This window comes from Crotalus tigris, unplaced genomic scaffold (assembly GCF_016545835.1).
Source record: "Crotalus tigris isolate CLP2741 ecotype Arizona unplaced genomic scaffold, ASM1654583v1 scf7180000019946.203332, whole genome shotgun sequence".
In the NCBI taxonomy this organism is placed as follows: Eukaryota; Metazoa; Chordata; class Lepidosauria; order Squamata; family Viperidae; genus Crotalus; species Crotalus tigris.
This window is the reverse complement of record NW_024097784.1, coordinates 48,959-71,395: the sequence shown is the minus strand read 5'-3', so window position 1 is coordinate 71,395 and position 22,437 is coordinate 48,959. Positions and strand designations below refer to the sequence as shown.

At 35.7% G+C, this 22,437-nt stretch overlaps 2 protein-coding genes across 3 annotated transcripts in view; one reads left to right on the top strand and one right to left on the bottom strand.

Annotated features, from left to right (window-relative positions):
* UMAD1 (UBAP1-MVB12-associated (UMA) domain containing 1) overlaps positions 1 to 15,891 on the bottom strand; it is a 78,379-nt gene extending 62,488 nt beyond the window's left edge. Inside the window, exons 1-2 of one of the 2 annotated variants that reach the window (XM_039365053.1) lie at positions 15,761 to 15,891; positions 12,013 to 12,111 (exon numbers count right to left, since the gene is read on the bottom strand). In XM_039365053.1, coding sequence (XP_039220987.1) covers positions 12,013 to 12,094 — 82 coding nt within the window. In that variant the 5' untranslated portion in view covers positions 12,095 to 12,111; positions 15,761 to 15,891. Of the gene's footprint in view, positions 1 to 12,012; positions 12,112 to 15,633 lie in introns of both variants that reach the window. The other variant, XM_039365052.1, reaches the window with a different exon arrangement.
* Positions 15,892 to 15,930: 39 nt separating this feature from the next.
* RPA3 (replication protein A3) lies at positions 15,931 to 22,437 on the top strand. The gene is made up of 4 exons (XM_039365054.1): positions 15,931 to 16,172; positions 20,272 to 20,346; positions 21,045 to 21,153; positions 21,723 to 22,437. Exons 1-4 carry the CDS (start codon positions 16,074 to 16,076, stop codon positions 21,797 to 21,799), a joined length of 360 nt encoding a protein of 119 aa, XP_039220988.1. The 5' UTR covers positions 15,931 to 16,073; the 3' UTR covers positions 21,800 to 22,437.

Sequence of the window (22,437 nt, the reverse complement as noted above, 5' to 3'; positions counted from 1 at the left end):
ATAACATCAAAAGAAGGGTACAAGTACTTAGGAGTTTTGGAAGCTTCTGACCTATTGCATAACCAAGTCAAGGAATTTACTTCAACAAAGTACATAAAGCGAGTCCGGAAAATCTTGAGATCAAAGCTGAGTGGAGGGAATGTCATAAAGGCAATTAACACCTTGGTTGTTGTTGTTGTTAGTTGCAAAGTTGTGTCCGACCCATCACGACCCTATGGACAACGTTCCTCCAGGCCTTCCTGTCCTCTACCATCTTCTGGAGTCCATTTAAGCTCATGCCTACTGCTTCAGTGACTCCATCCAGCCATCTCATTCTCTGTCGTCCCCTTCTTCTGTTGCCCTCAATCTTTCCCAGCATTAGGCCCTTCTCCAGTGAGTCTTTCCTTCTCATTAGGTGGCCAAAGTATTTGAGTTTCAACTTCAAGATCTGGCCTTCTAAAGAGCAGACAGGGTTAATCTCCTCTAGGACTGACCGGTTTGATTGCCTTGCAGTCCAGGACTTGCAGGAGTCTTCTCCAGCACCATAATTCAAAGGCCTCAATTCTTTTGCGCTCAGCCTTTCTTATGGTCCAATTTTCATTACTGCCTGTAATACGATACTCAGCTGGAATAATTAATTGGATCCAGCTAGAACGTGATAACTTAGACTGAAAGACAAGAAAACTAATGACAATACACCATGCTCTGCACCCAAAAGTGATAATGATCAATTGTACTTGCCTAGATCTTACAGATTAAACAAACTGTGGAAAAGGAAAACACAGCTTAAATGATTACATAAAAAAAGCAAAAGAATCTCTGCTGAAGGAGGTGAACAAGGGAAACCTTTTGAAAACAGCAAGATTGAAAGCAGAATATTGAAAGGAAATAATTGAGCATCAAGTTTTGAATTGAAGCTCAAAAACTTAAAAAAAATAGAGGGAAGAAAAGGATAAATAAAACTAACATAATACTAAGAAGGTTAAATAAATAACAAGGTAGAAAAATGAGCACAAGCAAACAGATACTGCAGCCAATTTTGGTCACCATATCACAAAAAAGATGTTGAGAGTTTGGAAAAAAATTCAGAGAAGAGCAACTAAGATGATCAAACGCCTGGAAACTAAAACATATGAAGAATGGCTGCAGAACTTAAGTTTGGCTAGACCAGGGATAGGCAACCCAAAACACTCAAAGAGCCACTTGGACCTGTTTCCCACCAAAAACAAAACACTGGGAGCCGCAAACCCCTTTTGATATCTAAAATGAAGATAACACTGCATATATCCTTTTTACCGTTATTATAGGTGTCTCTCTCTCTCTGTGTGTGTGTGTCTCTCTCTCTCTCTCTCTCCCTTTCTCCCTTTCCTCTCCCTCTCTCTCCTCTCCCCCTCTCTTTCTCTCTCTTTCTCCTCTCCCCCCATCTCTCCTCTCTCTTATTCCTCCCCTCTCTCTCTTTCTCTCCCCCCCTTCCTCTTTCCAATCTTCTGCTCACCTGGCAAGCTGGCTTCAAGCTGTTCTCCAACAAGCTGACACGCATTCTTATTGGGCTAGATCAGGGGTAGGCAACCTTGGCTCTTTTATGACTCATGGACTTCAACTCCCAGAATTCCTGAGTCAGCATAGCTAGGCTAGCTAGCTCTCTCCTGCCCTTCCTGCTTCCTGCAGAGATGAAGCAAAGGAGGAGCCCCGCCCAATAAGCTTGTCAACTCGTCGGAATAGGGTGAGGCTTCTTTTTTACACACACACACACACACACACACACACGAGAGAGGGGGGGGGACAGAAGGGAAGTGCAAGTGCCTCTCTCTGTCTCTGTCTCTCTCTGCAAATGGCAGAGGAGGCTGGGAGCCGCAGGGGAAGGCTCAAAGAGCCGCATAAGGCTCCGGAGGCACACATTGCTGACCTGTGGGCTAGACTAAAGAAAAGAAGAAATAGTGGAGACATGATAGCAATATTCCAGTATGAAGGGCTGCCACCAAGAAGAGGGGATCACGTTATTCTCCAAAGCAACAAGGGGCAGAACAAGAAACAATGGTTGGAAACTGATCAAAGAGAGAAGCAACCTGGAATTAAGGAGGAACTTCCTGACAGTGAGGACAATTAACCAGTGGAACAGCTTGCCTCCAGAAATCATGGTTGCTCCATCACTGGAGATTTTTAAGAAGAGGCTAGACAGTCATTTGTCTAAGGTGGTATAGGTCCTCCTGCTTGAGCAGGGGGCTGGACTAGAAGACCTCCAAAGTCCCTTCCAGGTCTATTCTATTCTACAAGTTGCTAACTGGAAAAAGAAGCCTATGCACAGTCAATACCTGAAGAACATTGAAGAAAAGATAGATACAAAGCTAACACAGAGCTGATTGAGATCAGGGGTACTGAAGAAAGAAACTGACGGCTTCATTTTGGTTGCTCAAGAGCAAGCCTTGCAGATCAGTGCCATGGAAACAAAAAAATCAACACATCAGTAACAACAGCAAATGTTGCTTATGTAACAAGAAAGATGAAACAGTGGATCATCTTTTTTTTTTGTAAAAATTTTTATTTTCAACTTTACAATACATAACAATCTTACAAATACTTCAGATAAAAAATAAAACAAATTGATACATACCACATTCGGTCTTGCCCGCCCATTTTCTCCCAAACCGCATCCCATCTCAAACCAACTTACTTCTTTCCCTCTTTTTCTTCACTCACCCCCTCTCCTCCTTCACCTCAACCTTCCTACTTACTTCTCACCTTCTTCTCCTCCCTCTTGATGTGGTCCAGGGGAAATGCCCAAGCAGTTCCTCTCTCAAAATTAAAACATTAATATTATATACAATAAGACTATTTCTACTTTATCTGAACTACTTAAACTTCAACCCATCCACCCCCCTCCCCCACCCCCTCCCCCCCCCGACTTCCCAGAGCAAAATACAGGATTATGCAAACATATTAAACATAATCTATTTAAGTTTACTAATTATACAATGAACAAAATCATAAAAACCCTTAACTCTCTTCAAACTTTAACATCATAAGTTTATAAACAAAATCATTACTCACAGAATAAGTGAAACTTTGTAATTCCATATTTCTTCTGTACATATTCTATCTATCTTCTCCATACATTAAAATATCTCTCTTGTGAATGGTCCTTTAAATAAGCAGAAACTTTAACCATTTCTGCTAAATTAGAAACCTTAAATTTATTTATTTATTTATTTATGAGACTTATATACCGCTTTAAGTGCAAGCACTCTCTAAGCGGTGTACACCAGTAAGCAATGTATATACATATTTACATTGCCCCCAACAATCTGGGTCCTCATTTTACCTACCCCGGAAGGATGGAAGGCTGAGTCAACCTGGTGAGATTTGAACCGCTGACCTGCTGAACACAGTCAGCTAAAGTGGCCTGCAGTACTGCACTCTAATTGCTGCGCCACCCATTCTTCTAAAGAAGGCAGAGTATCTTTCTTCCAATATTGACCCACCAGTAATCTTGTTGCTGTTATTAAATTCAACATTAAGATAGTTTCTTTAACATTAAAGTCCACGAAAATTCCCAAAAGAAACAGTTGGGGAGTAAACTTAATCTTCCTTTTAAAAACCTTTTGAATGTTCCACCAAATCATAATCCAGAAGGCTTTAATAACTTTACAAGTCCACCAAACATGAAAATAGGTTGCATCCAAGCAACCACATCTCCAACATTTAGGTTGCAGGTTCGGGTACATACAAGACAACTTTTTAGGATCCAAATGCCATCTATAAAACATTTTGTAAAAATTTTCCCTCAAATTCTGGGCCTGCGTAAATTTAACATTTCTAGTCCAAATTACCTCCCATAAGTCCAACGAGATCGGTTCTTGAATATTCTGGGCCCATTTAATCATACAATCTTTAACTAACTCTGTTTCTGAATCCAATTTTATTAACTCATTATAAATTCTTTTAATATGGGCACATTTCTGATCCTTGACCTGAATTACCAAATTTTCATCTACTAAAGTAATTCCCACTTTCTTATCCAAAGTCCATCTCTGCACAATTTGCAAATATTGAAACCACGATTGTAAAATGTTTTCTTGCCTTAACACATCAGAAGACTTTAATTGCCAATCAGTGCCCTACCAGGTAAGTAACTCTTTATACGAAATGTTGTCAAAATTCACCCCCTTAGAAACCCCCTGGATGATGAGAGGGGAGGAAGGAGTAGGGAGGAAGTAGGATGGTTAGAGGAGATGGGGAGGGGAAAAGAGTAGGAGGGGAGGAGAGAAAGAGGAGGGAAGTAGGGAAGGTTTAGAGAGGGTGGACGCAGCCTGGGGGGAATGGGCAGGCGGTACCAATGGTTAATTGTATTTTGTATGAATAAATGGAAAATAAAAACTTTTTTAATAATAAAAAAAAGAAACCCCCTGGATTGCTTGTCCAGGGATCCCCCAAATAGGTATTTTATAATTTAACTTATAATAATATTTTTTTCAAACTCGAAGTAAAGCATATCTTAAAATATGTGACTTAAAGACCAAATCTACTTTCTTATCAAAAATTAAATATGCATGCCAACCATATAATAAATCCCACCCTTCAAGAACAAGAATATCTCTATTTGTTAAATTGAGCCAGTCACTTACTAAAGTTAAAGTGGCCGCATCATAATATAATTTCAAATTTGGTGCTTTAAGTCCACCTCTTTCTCGAGCATCTTGTAAAATCTTAAACTTTACCCTTGATTTCTTCCCGCCCCAAATAAATTTATTAATACCCTTCTGCCTCTCATCCAAATTAGCATCCTTCTTTAAAATGGGTATCATCTGAAACAAAAAAAGAAACTTTGGTAGAACATTCATCTTCACTACTGAAATTCTCCCCAATAACGATAGTTGTAGCTTTTGCCAATCATTTAAATCTTTTTGAACTTTAACCCATAAGCGCTCATAATTATTCTTATACAATTTTCCATTAGATGTTGTAATATAAACACCTAAATACTTAACCTTATTAACTATTTCATAACCGGTTGTTTCAGCTATAAAATCTTTTCTCTTCCTAGACATATTTTTCAATAATATTTTAGTTTTATTCTTATTTACCTTAAAACCAGAGACCTGTCCATACTGTGCTAAAATTTCAACCAAATCTTTAACCGAATCTGTTGGATGGGATAATGTCACAACCAAATCATCAGCAAAAGTTCTCAGCCTATAATCAATCTTACTTATTTTTATTCCTTTTAATCTAGAGAAACAGTGGATCATCTTATCAGTGGCTGCAGCAAAATCTCAGACTGATTATCTACAATGTCATGATCAAGTTGCCAAAATGATACACTGGAGCTTTGCCAGAAGTTTGGGTTTGAATGCAATAAAAATTCCTGGGAACAAAAATTGACAAAATTCTTGAAAATGAGCAAGTCAAGATCCTGTGGGACTTTCTGATCCAAATAGACAGACATCTGGCCCACAACATGCTTAACATCACTATTGTGGAAAAGAAAAAAGTCTGGTTCATTGATATTGCAATACCAAGTGATGCATGAATTGAGGAGAAATAGATAAAAAAATAACAAAATATTATGATTTGAAAATTAAAGTTGAGCGATTATAGAGAAAAAAGTCAATGGTTGTGCTAATAGTAATAAGAACCCTTGACACAATACCCAAAGGGCTACTTAGATACATGGAAATCTTGAACTTATTAAACCTGAATATCCTTATTTTGCAAACCCCCCCCCCTCGGAACTACCTATTTATTCAGACGCTACCTTAACAGCTCTTAGGTCCTTGGTTAGGACTTGAACTGTTAAGTTTTTACCAGTCCCAGATTGTGAATTGAATTGAAGATTAACATCCTCATCCTCATTATCAAGCAATCTTGAGCTCTGTGTTCTTTCTTTCTACTTCATTCTCCAATGGTAAGAATATTTCGATTTCACAACTACTCAGAATATTTTGGGACATCTGAATTTCAGTTTGTACAATCTGAATTCAATGTAAAATCATGTTTCATTCTCATTAATCAAACTAGAAGCAGAGCTCAGCCCTTTCTTTATGAAACTGGAGTCTTCTCCAATTATTTATTATTATTATTATTATTATTATTATTTAATCCCTATTTTAGATAGATGGGCAGTTTAGGAACCTAAAATATTAATAAATAATTTCAATCAATTAAAGCAATGAATACCCAACAACTATATTGTTTTTGCTACAAAAGGCTTAATATTATTTCAAAACAAACAAGTCCACAGTTCTAACTTCTCCAACAAACAAAAAGTAAAAGAAATTCAGTTTGCATCATTGTCTTATCCAAAATATATTATGTATGCCCCTACCATTAAGAGGTTGCTCAATCTGGCATCAATGAGCAACATTACCTAAATTTAGATATTACTGGAAAACGTGCTTTGTTTAAATTATGAAGTTTTTAGTTTTCTTTATAAAATAGAAGAACAGAAGAAAAGCATACAGCCTTAGTTTATGTATAATATACAATTAAAATTATGTTTGAACTGGGGCATTTTCAATAGAATTTAGATAACTGTTCTTGAATTAAGAAAATAAAATTTAAAAAGTTGCTCTGAGTTTTTATACCTCTTAAATAAGTTTCAGCACAATTATCACATAAAGATTATTATCACTTGGTCCCACAGGGCAGCTCTTTATTTGAAATCATAACTTTGGAAATGATTCCACAGCTCAGCAACACATTTCTACTAATATTTCTTTAAACATGTGCTTGTTTCTTTTGACTTTGAAACTACTTTTTCCTTGTTTTCCTGTATTCAGCCATCTCTGCGAATCACTGTTTCCCTTTTCTTGGCACAATAATTTTACCTTCATTTGCTGGTATTTCAAACTTTATCCTGTTTATTCTGCAATATTTATAGAATTCTCTTGCTAAGACTGAAAGGGACAATGATGTACTAATGGATAGTATTACTAAAAGTCATTTGTTAGCACTTGCAGATCCTAGGGAAGATGTGTGATAAGAAAAATGCTTTGGGTAATACTCAGTCATAGACCTCCGGCTTAGTACAACTGCTGAGAAGGAACGGATCTTCACATAATATATATATTTGTTCACCAGTCTTCGGCAAATATAATACTGTATATATTACAATAAATTTAAGAATTTCACATAAGGGAAAGTTGTACAAGTAACCCTGAGGTTAAAAGGGTAACTGGGACCAGAATTTCTGTTGCTAAGTGATGCAGTTGCGCAGCATAATGTCACGTGATGGTATTGCTTAGCAATGGTAATCCTGGAAGTCCTAGTTACTGTTGTAACTCCAGAATTGCATAGGTGTTAAGCAAAGACTTCATGTGACTACAAGATGGGAAGAGGAATCCCATGCAAGCAGGCCAGTAGGTGGGTGCTATAGAGCACAGGATGGTAGAAGGAGTTGCGGGCAGGAGCTACAGAGTACAGACAGGTGGGCAAAAATGCAGTGGGAGTGGGAGTGACTTGTGACCTCCTGCTAGCTTCCCTATTGAATTTGCTTGTTGAAAGCTGGCAGGAAAGGTTGCGAATGGTGATCATATGGCTGTGGGGATGCTGCAATGGCTGCAACTTCAACAACTGGTCATAAGTTCTGTTCATTCGGTACTATTGTAACTTTGAATGGTTGCTGAATGAGTGATTGTAACCCAAGGTCTATCTGCAGAAATGACCTGACCATAAGTACATATTTAAAAAAAAAATTGATACCTAGTGTGAAACATTTACTCTCTAAATAACAGACCCATCTGCAGGATCTTGGACTATTTGGAATGTTGTTATCATTTCATATTAAGATATTTAAACACATTTTAAAGGCTAACTACATAAAGATATATGTGGTGGATTAAAAAGTAGTGCAGTTTTATAAATTTACATAGGTCTCATGGAAAATTAAAACATTCTCTTTCTATAGGTTAGCAGCTAGTCTCCTATTTTATCCAAATGTAGCAGATACTATTTTTAAAGATTACACCCACTACAGAACTATATAACTGTACCTATAAATAAAATTGCTAGAAGACAAACATTTGTGTTTGTAGATAGCAGTGGGAACACTCAGACATGACACTATATAAAATCCAGAGAAAGCAGTACATAGAAGATTTTATTGTTAAGAAAATCATCCCTTACACCACAAAGTATTAGTCCTTCATTATCTAAATTCTATTAATCTGCAGTGGAAATGCCTACCAAGTTCATTCAGCCAAAATATGAAGGCATTCATGAAGTTAGCCAACATATATACTGTATTTCTTACAATTTTAATACAACACAAAGCTTATAGTATTTCCTACTCCTGCACTCCATTATTGTCTCTTTGAAAATATGCAAATTCATTTATTTTAAGTATTTTGTTTTCCAATGACTCATCAGTAATCGTGTTTTGGAATAAATGATGAAACCTGTCTTGAGATTTCTGTTATTTCAGACTTACTAAACTGACTACAAATTTCATTCCATTAATTTTGAAAACACATTTAAAATATTGAAATATGATTTTAGATAAAAGAACAGGCTGGTAATAAATGCTGCATTCAATTTAGTCAAGGAGAATGAGAACATGAAGAAATATGCCACCTAATGATTCAAAAGCATACTGCACTTTGTTTTTGTGTAAAACAAAAGTACCCAAGAGGATTATTTGACTCTACTCTGAATGAACAGATTGCAATTATCTCCTTATGCGACTAGAAATCAATGACACTGGAGAGGGTTGTTTTTCTGATCTCCTCATAGTTCTTGCTCATTGAATTCAAAGTACTGAAATCAGACATGTGGAACGTTTAACCCTATTATTCACAAAATAGAGAACAACAACAAAGCCAAAAATCTCACTTCTGAAAGTAGCTATTACATAAAAGTAATCTGTAAACGAAAACCATGAAATGGCTTTTATAGAGGAGGTTATCAGGTGGGAAATCTTATTACTTGCATCAAAGTAAAACAGGGGGTGCGAAGACGATTCCATGGGGTTTTCAAAATTATAGTGTATATGCAAAATTCATTGCCGTTATTTTAAACTTTTGTAAGGGGTGCAAGAATATATCACAGGCGTTCTAGGGATGCGGCTATAGAAAAGGTTGGGAGCCGCTGAAGTAAAAGAACACCTCACAAATAATACATATTCGTTAAAAGTAACTGGAGTTTAGAGATGTTGCAATTTTGCTATTGAAAAGGCAGTAACTAAGAATGCATGTAAATTTTTTTCACTTCCCCTTTGAAAAGTCATAACCTCATCTGTAAACTACTGCACATCTTTGTTTGTTATGACTTTGATGGCAATGTGCTTGAATACAAGAATATTCTGTTTTAAATCCAGATTACATCGGTCCAAATATTAGAGTAGTGGTCAGTTTTTAGGAAGGAAATCTTGCGGAACAGAATCACAAACTATTTCCTATAGACAACATAGCATTAATACAGACTATTGACTGCTCTCTTAAGGCAAAAAGCTCACATATTTTGGGCAAATAATATGAACCAGACAATATCCTGTGCCTAGCAAATTTGAAGCGGGTAGAAGATAAACATAAGGTGGATGAATGAAAACAGATCAGAATAGGATTTGTCTATGTAGTCACAAGGATCTGAATGTGAGTTATGTTACCTAACTAGTTAACACAAAAAATATATAAAACTAGAATTCAAGAGACCACTGGTAATGAAAAAGGTTAAAATTTCATGTGCTGTACTTCATTTTTCCATATGAAGTAATGTTATTTTTCTGTGTTCCTAGCAAATTAATTGTTCTGGCAACTTTCTTTTCCAGAAACATCAACTATATTGTATATCCACTGGGATGCACATGAGCACATACCCTTGAGCATGCATGCCTTGGCAGTAGGCAACTCGTACTGGAAAACAACATATAGTAAGCAATAGTACTACCTAACTCCCACAGGCACATGATTGGAATAGTTTCCCTCTCATTCTCTAAAGAAAAACCCACAAAGGATTTGAGATATGACGCAGCACATAAAATCTTGTGGGAAAAAATTCTGAGAACCTTATTTGCTATTTGACAAAGTCATACATTGAAGACTACTTTTGAAAAAGACTGGTATTCCCACAGAGAAATAGTGCAATGGGAACATTAGCAATAGAAACAACAAAGGAACGGTTAGCTACTCAAAAGCAAAAACTCTCCAATCATCTTTGCTTTTTTGTTTCCCCCACAACTGTTTTTCTCACAATTGCTTCTTCTCTAAAGTACATGATTTAATTGAGATATAAAACTATGGGTTACTTTTGAATTCATTACATTTTTTTAATGTTTTAAGACAACAATCAATGCAAAATCAAGTATATCAACAAATAGAAATATATAATAGTGTTTGCAACCCCTGTAAGTGGTGACTGTTCAATAAGTTTTGTATTCAGTTTTGTATTGGAATTAATGATCTCACTTCGAATCCAAGGCAAACCATTCAATAACCAGAAGTACAGTCAGGATTTCGAAGAGGCAGAAGAACTTAGAGATCAAATTGCCAACATACGTTGGATCATGGAGAAAGCTAGGGAGTTCCAGAAAAACATCTACTTCTGCTTCATTGACTATGCTAAAGCCTTTGATTGTGTGGATCACAACAAATTGTGGCAAGTTCTTAAAGAGATGGGAATACCAGACCATCTTATTTGTCTCTTGAGAAACCTATATGCGGGTCAAGAAGCAACAGTGAGAACTGCACGGAACCACTGATTGGTTCAAAATTGGAAAAGGAGTCTGGCAAGGCTGTATACTGTCACCCTGCCTATTTAACTTATATGCAGAGCACATCATGAGAAAGGCAGGGCTAGATGAATCAAAAATTGGAATTAAGATTGCCGGGAGAAATATCAACAACCTAAGATATGCAGATGATACCACTCTAATGGCAGAAAGTGAAGACGAGCTAAAGAGCCTCTTGATGCGGGTGAAGAAGGAGAGTGCAAAAGTTGGCTTGAAACCCAACATTAAGAAAACTAAAATCATGGCATCTGGCCCTCTCAATTCCTAGCAAATAGATGGGGAAGAAATGGAGATAGTGACAGATTTTATTTTCCTGGGCTCCAAGATCACTTCAGATGGGGACTGCAGCCAAGAAATTAAAGGACGCTTGCTCCTGGGGAGGAAAGCTATAGCAAATCTAGACAGCATACTAAAAAGCAGAGACATCACCCTGCCAACAAAAGTGCGTATAGTCCAGACCATGGTTTTCCCAGTTGCAATGTATGGATGTGAAAGTTGGACCATAAGAAAGGCTGAGTGACAAAGAATTGAGGCCTTTGAACTATGGTGCTGGAGAAGACTCCTGTGAGTCCCTTGGACTGCAAGGCGTTCAAACCGGTCAGTGCTAGAAGACTGCTCTTTAGAAGGCCAGATCTTGAAGTTGAAACTCAAATACTTTGGCCACCTAATGAGAAGGAAGGATTCACTGGAAAAGGGCCTAATGCTGGGAAAGATTGAGGGCAATAGAAGAAGGGGATGACAGAGAATGAGGTGGTTGGATGGAGTCACTGAAGCAGTAGGTGTGAACTTAAATGGATTCCAGAAGATAGTAGGGGACAGGAAGGCCTGGAGGAACGTTGTCCATGGGGTCACGATGGGTTGCACATGACTTCGCACTTAACAACAACAACAAATTGGAATTACTTTAGAATAGCTAAATAAATAAACCTTACTTTAGAACTAAAACATCCTGAAATATAATGGTTTTAAAAGCAACCGTAATATGACACTAACTGACCTATTTTTAGATTGTTATAACCAAAGGAAATAAATCACAGAACTATATTATTATTTGTTTATGGAGATGGTCGCTAGAGATGCAAGGAACTTATAAAAAGAATGAGGGCAAAATAATTGCAACAGCTATAAACCATTCATTTACATTCTTATTCCCAAAATAATAATTTATTTAAAAATATTGACTGAATTAGTAACCATCTATACTTATTCAAGCACTACATTGTATGTACTTTTCAGCTAGTACCTTATAGCATACAGTATCTAGAAAATAATTTTAAAAAATAAATGATTTCTATGTGATTAAAGGTACTTACCCAGAAAAACAAATCCATCTGCTTCTTTGTCAGTCACTACTATCTTTTTGCTATCCTGGTTTTTTCTGAATAAATTGAACATCTCTTTGCAATGAAAATCTAGGAACAAAAAGTAAAGAAATGGAACATTTTCTGCTTAAGCAAAACAAATTCACATTCCCAGAATTATCAAAATAAATTTTGGAAAGCATTCCACGTGGAAGGGGTAAACTTAAAGAGAGACAATTAAATAATTACCATTAATTTAAAAAACTACCTAGGCATTGTATGTTGAAGCAGGAATGGTCAGTTCCCAAGCATTAGAATTTTGCACAATAAAGCAGAATTCCAGCTCCCTAAATTTAACAGTAAGAGCTGGAGGTACTCCTTTATGCTGATGATGCAACTATTTTGACTTAAATTTGGATTGTTCTTAGATTTAGAAGAACTAGACTACTGCATGGAAAAGTGGTCGATAGTAAAATATTCAATAATTTAAAAAAGGATTTTCGGAAAGATACTCAGATGCTCAACATCAGTAGCAGATTAACAATAATAATTTAAACTAAGTTTTATACTTTAAATATAGATAGTTCTTGACTTATAACCATTCATTTAGTGATCATTTGAAGTTGCAATAGCACTGAAAAAAGTGACTTATGATTATTTTTCACACTTATAACTGTTACAGCATCCACATGATCATGTGATTAAAATTCAGATATTTAGCAACTGGTTCATATTTATGTTGGCTGCAGTGTCCCAATGTCATGTGATCACCTTTTGTGTCCTTCTGACAAGCAAAGTCAATGGGGAAGCCACATTCACTTAACAATTCTGTTATTATTTGTTTGTTTATTCTTTAATTCAATCTCTATAGCTGCCCAACTCACCACGTGGCCTTTGGGGGGGAGATTACAATTCTAAAATTATAAAACAATTTCAAAAACATTAAAATAGAAACATCCACAAAATAAATAAATACAAATAGCAGCCATTATAATCAATCAACTAATAATAAAGCTAAGTAACAGGGCTTTAACCCATCCTGAACCTCAGACTGATATCTAACCAAATTTTTAAAGCTTTGCGTAAAGCCCACAGGATTGGGGCCATTCTAATCTCTGAGGGGAGAATATTCTATAAGGCAGAAAAAGCCATTCTTCTAGTTCCCACCAGTTAACACTCTTTGGCTGAAGCATGCCCTGTTGGATTGAATTTACCAGGTAGAAACTCTTGCAAAAAAGATGGTCTTTCAGGCAACTTGGTACTGACCCATGTAGGACTTTAAAGGTGAAACCAGCACCTTGAATTGCATTCAGAAATACTCTGGCAGCCACTGCAGTTCATGGAGTACTGCAGTTACATGTGGTGTGTAAATGCCACCATTTATTATCCATGCAGCAGTTTTTTTTACATCATTTGAAGTTTCCAAATTGTCTTTAAGGGTAGCTCTATGGTAACTGACTACAAAAAAGTTCTTATTTATCTGTCCTTTAACACACATACTTTCTTAGCAATTTACTTTTCATTTTATTCACACAGTTTTATAATTAAGTGAATTATTTTGCCATTTTTATTAGATAAGATTGCCTTTATTGTCATTTTTTTTACTGAGGGCACCACGGCACACATCAAAAATAAAATTTAATTGCCCACTCTCAAAGTGAAACACATACATGACACACACCTAAACATACTATGTACAACATATGTATAGGCCCACACCCCTACATATACATAACAAATAAATATTAAATACTGTCCATCTTGAATATATAATGGAAGGAAGAAGCTTGAGAGTTCACAAGGTTAATGCTGTATGGAATGAAACTAATTGCTGCTTCATTCTCAAACTACAAGGGATTAGCAGACGGGAAGAGGCTACTTGGAAGTGATATTGTTAAACATCTTGGTTGCCTCCATATTCCAGACACACCTAACAAAACTGACTCTAGACTAAAGCATTTCTGAAGGGCTGCCAAGAAGCCTCCTAAATCCATCACAAATGTTACTGATAGACTGGTAACTCCAATCAATATTGTCACAAAAAAGTGATTTCTCCATGATAGTTGATAGAAAAATTCCATGTAACCAAAATGACCACACATCTCCTTTGAGATGAACACTGGATCAAAAGAGGGCAGACGAGTTGGACCAGTCATGATTTGGTTCAAACCCATGCTTGCATGATAGCCATGAACTGCTAACCACTGTTCCCCAACCGTTCTGGCTTTGCAGACTGGCCAGGAGGGATAGGGGATGGGTCTATGTGAGTGGTAGGTACGCACGCAGCTCCATTTGCGTGTGCAGCTGGCATGCGTGTCTGCCACTCCCGCAAATGGACCATGTGCATGCCTTCTCACCCGCTGCTCATGCAAGTGGGGATGCACACATGCGTACATGCTTGCCTACCACTTTTGCAGCCCGGTTCCAAATGGCCCAAGGCCCACTAGTGGGATGTGGCCTAGGGATTGGAGACCCCTGTCCTAAACCACTTCTAATTCCAGAGAGAGGAGGTTGAAAATATTCTGTAGCAGTTCAGACTAGTCCCCAATCATATCTGCAGTAAGATCAAGTTTTTTTAGTGAGCCACCATGCAGCTAAAAGAATGGTACGATAATAAGGATTCCCATGCTGTCTCTTTACCCCAATTATTATAAGCAAGGTCTCCCATTTGGTCACCTATAAAATGAAGATAACACTGCATATATCCTTTTTTTACCTGTGTGTGTGTGTGTGTATGTATATATATATATATATATATACATACATACATACATATACATATACACACACACACACACACACACACACATACATACACACACACAAATACCCCCACACACACAAACACACACACCTATAATAAAGATAAAAAAGGATATATGCAGTGTTATCTTCATTTTAGATATCAAAAGGGTTTTGCGGCTCCCAGTGTTTTGTTTTTGGTGGGAAACAGGTCCAAGTGGCTCTTTAAGTGTTTTGGGTTGCCTACCCCTGGCCTAGCTCCTTCCAAAAGAAATAATAGAATGCATTTAAAAAACCATTTTGTACAATAGCTGTGACAGAAACAGGTCAATATACCCAAGAAAAAAGCACTTTCCAGGAACAGAAAGAATGATGTGTTTAAATTTGGGACTACTCTAGGCACAAAATTAAACCAAAATTTGTAGGATTGAATGGACTTATAGGAGTTGCCGAGGTGTTCTAGCGCCACTGTAAGCTGCAAATGAGACACAGCTTGTAGCTATAGCAACAAGCCTAACCGTTGCCAACACAAAAGGACCAGTTCATAAACAGCTGTATACTCTAAATAAGACTGAAGGAACTAATTTGATGTTCGGGTTAAGGCACAAACTGGAAAGAGATTCTGAGCCAGTCACTCTTTCTCAATCCTAGTAAGAGGCAGTAGCAAAACTGAAAATATTGCTAAGAAAACTGCATACACACACATACACGAATATAACGTCTGAAGAAGGTTTCTAAATCAAGCTTGTGCATGACAGATATTCTTGCTAATCATGCAAATAAAATCTGTCAGAAGTGCCTCATGAATTCCGAACCAACTCATGAGCGAGCACATTTGAACCCTTCGCCCGTCAAAATACTTTAAACGTCAAAACCACCAAATTAACGTACAATGCCCCATATAATAATTGAGGGTATCACGCAATTAGTGTCCGGCGAGTTTCATTTTTCCAGCTTCCCCTCTCAGCACAGCCGAATCCAACTATAATAATCCTATTCTGCTCCATCAAACACCCACCTCTTTCAGATACCTTCCCACAACAATCTTTACTTCCGGTTCACTAAGGACGCAACCTGGAATAAGTCTTCATTGCACGTTGACACGTTGCGCCTGCGCATTACTCTTTTGCCGACATTCCTCGTTGCCCGCAAATCACGTGTCTAGTGGGGGGGTTGCAGCTCTGGAACTGTATTGGAGGGGGGAGGAAGTTTCGATCTTCCACGTGCCTTTAGTTGCTTGTGGCTATACGCTCGCGCTCTAGCAGGAGAGCGGAAGTCAAGTTTCCCGCCAAGGCAAAAAGCTGAGAAGTTAACCAGGATTTCGTTCTGAAATGGCCGATATATTAGAGGGTCCCCGCGTTCGTGTCAGCGCAAGTCAACTGTCGCAATACGTTGGAAAGCTTGTCTGTTTCGTGGGACGCCTTGAAAAGGTAATAGGAAATAGTTACTGTCTTTGATGTTAGCGCCACTAAGTTAGATCTTTCTTGATCTGGGAAATGGTAGGTAGATGCCAGCACTTTATTTCAAATAGGGGAATCATCTATAATCCCGATTATTATTCTTGGCAGGGATGACATATGAAATATTTACTATGAGGTATGCCCTTATCTTTGTTAAGTTTGTATGTATATTGAAGTATTCCTATTTAGAGTAATCTTGCTCTAGAAACCAAGGGTTGTAATTTTGAAGGTATTATAGTGGTGCTTTAAATCAGTGGCTTGTGTAATATTTTATTAAATTTAAATTTGTTGGGCTTCTCTTCCTCCCTATGTTATTTAAGTTATAGGGCCTTTGGGGCTTATGTTATTTACTGAATTGAAGATGGCTCTTCGGGGAAGAATACATAATTTAGCTGGATAACAATTGTGGACTAGGATGATTTTTTTCAATATTTTATTAATTTTTTATAGTCACAAATCCTTAATATTTTATCAGCAACATATTGTCTGGGTTTCAATATTTAGCTTACTAATACATGTTAAACTCCTTTCTCTTTACCTCGTTTTTCTAGCCATTGATAAAATGTATCCTATGTTCTAAAGTATTCTGAATCTTCTTTCTCTTTCATTTTCAGTGTCAGTCTGTCCATTTCTGCACAGTCTAAAACAGTGATAAAGAACCTTTTAGAGACCAAGTGCCCAAAAACTGACAGCATACTATTGATGTCAATAATACCTGATGAAATTCTGTCTGTTCTTTGTAAAATCCAGATGTTTTAACATCTTTTTCATATCTCGTTTGAATTTGCAGGTGTGGCTACCATGATAGATCAGTATCCTGTTCTTCCAGTTCTTGTCTGGTTTTTAGTTTCCCTTCAGTATTCAAAATGTCTTTATAAGTCAGAATTTTCTCATAGTTAATTAACTTTGGGTGAACAAATGCTTCCATTGTTGAAAGCCATTCATATAAATTTTTGCTTTTACTTTTTCCCATTCTAGAAGCGTTTCTTATACCATAAGAAGGCATGCTATCCGAGTTGTAGGTCATGCCCCTTCTAGGTATAGTAATCTTTTATGTCTAAGAGTTATCCATTCTTTTAACCAAGTTAATACAGATGCTTGATAATATAAGGCCCAATCTGACAGCCCAAATCCTCCATTTACTTTCGCTTCTTGTAGCATTTTCAATCTAATTCTAGCTTTTTTTCCTTGCCATATAAATTTCAAAATCAATGTATTTAATTCATCAAAAAAAATTCCCCAGTTTTATAGGTATTGGTTGAAATAAAAATAGTAGTTTTGATAAATATTCATCTTCACTGTTGCTATTCTCCCTAACATTGAAACTTGTAGATTTTTCCATTTTTCCAAGTCTAATTTTATTTGTTTTAGTAATTTTACGTAGTTATCTTCTTTTATTGTTGCACATCTTGCTGTTAAATATATCCCCAAGTATTTGACTTTCTTAATTATTTGAAGGTCTGTTTTTTCTGACAGTTGATTTTTTTGTTTACCTGTAAGGTTTTTAGTTATCACTTTGGTCTTTTCTCTATTTATTTTCAGTCCTGCCACTTCTCCAAATTCTTCTATCTTTTTCATAAGCTTGAGGCTTGTCTCAAGTGGTTCTTCTAATACAAAGACCAAGTCATCTGCGAATGCTTGTTTATATTTTTCATCTTTTATCTCCAATCCTTTAATTTCTGAGTCTTGCCTAATATTTCTGTTCAGTACTAATAATGGAAAATGGACATCCTTGTCTTGTGCCTTTTTGATAAAGTTTTCTGTAAAGTCTCCATTTATGATTATTTTAGTTCTTTGTCTATGATAAATTGTTTTAATTATATTTATAAAGTTTTCTCCAAAATCCATTTTATTTAATTGTTGAATCATAAATTGCCAATTTAAGTTATCAAAAAGCCTTCTGTGCATCTAGGAATATTAGCGCCATCTGCTTCCCTGGATGCATTTCATAATATTCCAAAATATCTAAGATCATTCTTAACGTTATTTTTTATTTGTCTCTTAGGTAAAAATCCATTTTGGTCTGTATGTATAAATTCAATCAAGAATTTCTTTAATCTTTCTGCCATTGAAGCAAAAAATTTATAGTCTACAAGTAATAGAGATATTGGTCTATAATTCTTTATCTGCGTCAAGTCTGAATCTTCTGTAGGTATTAAAGTAAAGTTGGCTTCTATCCACTTTTTGGTATTTTAGCCTCTAAAAGTACTTCATCACACAGTTCTTTCATTAGTGGGCTTAATGTATCTTGCAGGCATTTATAAAACTCTGTGGGTAGCCCATCTGGACCCGAAGTCTTGTCATTTTTTTTTTTTTTTGCCTTTTTATTGCCTCTTTTACCTCCATCATTGGTATTTTTTCATTTAGCCTGTTTTGTATGTTCTCTGGAATTTTTTGTAACTCAGCTTTTTAAATATTGCTTTATTTTTTCTTGAGAAGTTTCTTCTGTGTCATAAAGTGTCTCATAAAAGTCTTTAATTATTTTTTTAATTATGCCATTTTGGAACTGTAAATCGCCTTTTGAGTCTTGCAGTTTATTTATCAATTTTTTCTCTTTCTTTTTTCAGTTTGTATGTAACCACCTACCCAGTTTGTTAGCATTTTCAAATAAATTTTGTTTTGCCCTTTTAATTTGCTGAGCCATTTTTTCAGCCTCAGCTAAGTTTAATTTATGTTTTATTATTTCCATTTGCTTTTTAAGTGTTTTCTTTTGTGGATATCTTAGTAGTTTTAATTCTAATTTCATAAATTCCTCCTTTAACTTCATTTGTTGTTGCTTTTTTTCTTTGTTCTTTTTTGTCATGTAAGACTAGTGTGATTTTTTTAAAAAAAATAATTTGCAAGCTGCTTAGACTATCTGAATAGGTGACATACAAATATTTGAAAAGAATAAATCTTATTGATGCTGCCGCCAGCACATAATCACATGAATTAGATCAAAAGTAATCAGTATGGCCCACCCATTTTCTTTAAGAAGTGCCTGATATCCTATTTGCACAATAATACTGAAAATACTCTTAGATATAATTTGCCCTTTTAGCAGTGGCTAAGGAAATATTAATAGATATGGCTTGGCTTCTGCTGGTACTCAATGTTGGGAAGAGTTTATTTTCAGCCATTTTTTAAGCATCTTTTCTTAGAGAACTGATATGGAGTATCACTCATCTTTCTAGGGTTAGATGTTCCCATAACACAGCAACTCCCAACCTTTTCTATACCCCGCACCTCTAGAACACTTCTGATATATTCTCGTGTCCCTTACAAAAGTTCAAAATAACAAATTATGCATATACACTATAATTTTGAAACTTATAAACCCAGGTTTTCACACCCCCTGGAATATCGTCTCACACCCCTGTGTGATCCTAATCTTTTGCCCCGGCAGGTTTCAATATCATTATGATGTAGCTTTAGAGAGGTTACGTTACAATTATATTTGTAACTGTTCTAAAAAAGATTGGAAACTATTTCTTTTAGCACCTCTATTTTTTTTTTCTTATTTTTTTCTTTTGTCATCTTTTTCTCTTTTTTAGTTTGTATTAGTCTTATTCTTATGTTTAATCTTTTCAGTAAAATTATACATACAGATAGTCCTCAACTTTATAACCAGCTGCATAACTACTTATGGAGTACCTATGACCTAGATTCAGAATTCTGACAGTCAACTCCACCTAGCAATCATGTGATCTCACTTCAGACATTTGGTAACAGGGCTGCATTTATGGCTGTTTGCAGTGTCCCATGATCCTCTGACTGCATTTTGTAACAGTTTTGCTGAAAACCGGCATTTACTTCCAGTTTGGGGCAAAACTGCACCTATAGTGAAGGATTAGTTTGCTTAGTTTGCTTACTAATAATTCACTTAGTAACTGCCACCAAAAAAATCCATGACTGGATTTTACAACCATCATAACCAAAATGATTTGGCTCTATTTTCGTAACTCAAGGACTACCTGCATATAAAAAGGAAAGGTGCTATTAGACTTCTGATCCTAACACAGTGTTAACCGTTTTCTTTGTGTGGATCTTTGTCTCTATTAAAATATTACTACTAATTATTATTTGGTAGATCCATCCATCTGGGAAATTCTTCTTTCTATCTGATGGAGAAGGAAAAAATGCAGCAATTGAGCTAAATACACCTGTAAGTATGAATATACATTAAAGGGCCTTGTAATTTATTACAAGTTATCATTTTTATTGGCTTGGGAAGTTTTCATTTGAATGACCATATTATGTTGTGATGCACCAATGTCAGTTTATGAAAAGGTTATCCTGAAACAAACTCCTATCATTCTAATGTTGCTGTAGTATCAACAAGGATCTCCTTAAAACTTGTCTTGATGTCTGTTTGTGTCCCATTCTCCTAGCGCTATCATTTCTTCTCATATGATTTTATTGGGATGCTATATGCCTCACTTTCTTATCATCTACACTAAATGATATAGGATTCAATTACATTTTATTCTAACAGAAGCAAAGCACAGGTTCAGGTGTTGTAATTTAAATGACAGTAAGAGAGGAGAAGCAAGCAATGACTAAGCCAAATGCTCTCAAGAAATTAATTTTAAGTTGCAATTTGAGAAAATAGAAATTATTTCTATGAGCAGAAAATACTGAGCGAGATGTTTTCTATTCTACTATGGCCTCTTAAAATCTTTAATACAACCTAAACTTTTTTGTTAAAACATTGCTTAATGGTTACTAGAAAGTTTTATTGATAAATTTTAACCATGAAAATACTGAGGGTAAAGACTTCATTTTAGTTTGTTTTCCCCAAATTTCATTGAAATGATTAAAATTCCTGATTTTTGAGATGCTGACTCTCATCTACTTCGTTAGCTTGAAGAAGAGATTTCTGGTGTTATTGAAGTAGTAGGAAGAGTTACAAATCAGTTGAATATCATGTGTTCATCATATATGCAATTCAAAGAAGATAAAAACATGTTTGGTAAGCAAATTATTTTTGTATTTCATTGTGGCTTTTTCTTACTCTTTAATAAGCTTCTAATTCCTCAAAGTCTCTTGCTAATTCTTCTGTAATATACACAATTTCTTACATCAGAATTTAAATCCACATGGAGCCTGTTTCCGCATAATAGTTTTTTGTTTCCATGCCTAAGCAGGTGAATACAGAAATATTCACAACAACTTTGCAGCAGCAAACCAGTTCTCAAAATTTCTTAATCTGAAAAATAAATAAAACTATATATCCAGCTGAGTAGGATCCTACTGATGCTTAGCTTAGATTTTCCAGTTTTGATTTTTCATCTATATAGAGATTTATTATAGATATATTTTTATATCTGAAAACTCTTGAATATCCAGTTTAATTTATACATGGATTCAGTCATGATATTAAAAGCAATTCCTTGAAATATTTTGCAACTAGATTAATGTTGTAATTCGCTTATCTTTTAAAATAGATGAAAAATATGATTAATATGGCATCATTAGAACATGTGTATTTTCATATAGAACAATACATTCTGTTTTCATTTTCTGTCCAATTTCTTTCAGATCTTTCAATGTACAGTGAGGCTGTAAAAGTTATCCATGAGTTTCCTGAGTACTACCCTTTCGGTACGGATGTATGACTGATGCTTATTTTGGTATTTGAGATCCTTTTATAATGTTTATTGAACAAAAGTATAAAGAACCTCAGTGAGGAACAACTTTCCTACAAATCTAATTTTCTAATAATTTGCCTATCATATGTCGCAAATGTTTGGATTTCATATTTGTTTTCCTATCAGTGGACTTCACTGGACAGTAACCTATCTTTGATGATAAATCTGTGTGCGTGAAAAATGCTCAAGTTAAAAGAAGTTTCATTGAGCAGATCACACTTTTACTACAATAAAGGCTCAGCCTCACTTGAGTATGCAAGGCTTGGAAAGAATGACAAAATTCCTTATTTTCTACATACGAATAACTGTCCAAAAAGAATAACACAATTATGGAAATGTATACATGATGTTTGTTTATTGAAGCCTGAAATATTGCAACTATTTTTGATATATTAATGAGGAATGTTACCTGATTTGATTTACTCTATGTCTAGCCAACAATTAAGCTTTTGTGTAATCTGTTACAATCTGTTTTGAGGTAGTGTTATTTTCATTGTTAATAAACTCTTTAAACATTTGCTCTTTAAGCAAATTCATTCTAAATTTATTTCACTTGAGGGTGGGTAAAATCTTGCTGTATAGAAGCACCAGAGTTGAATTAAAAA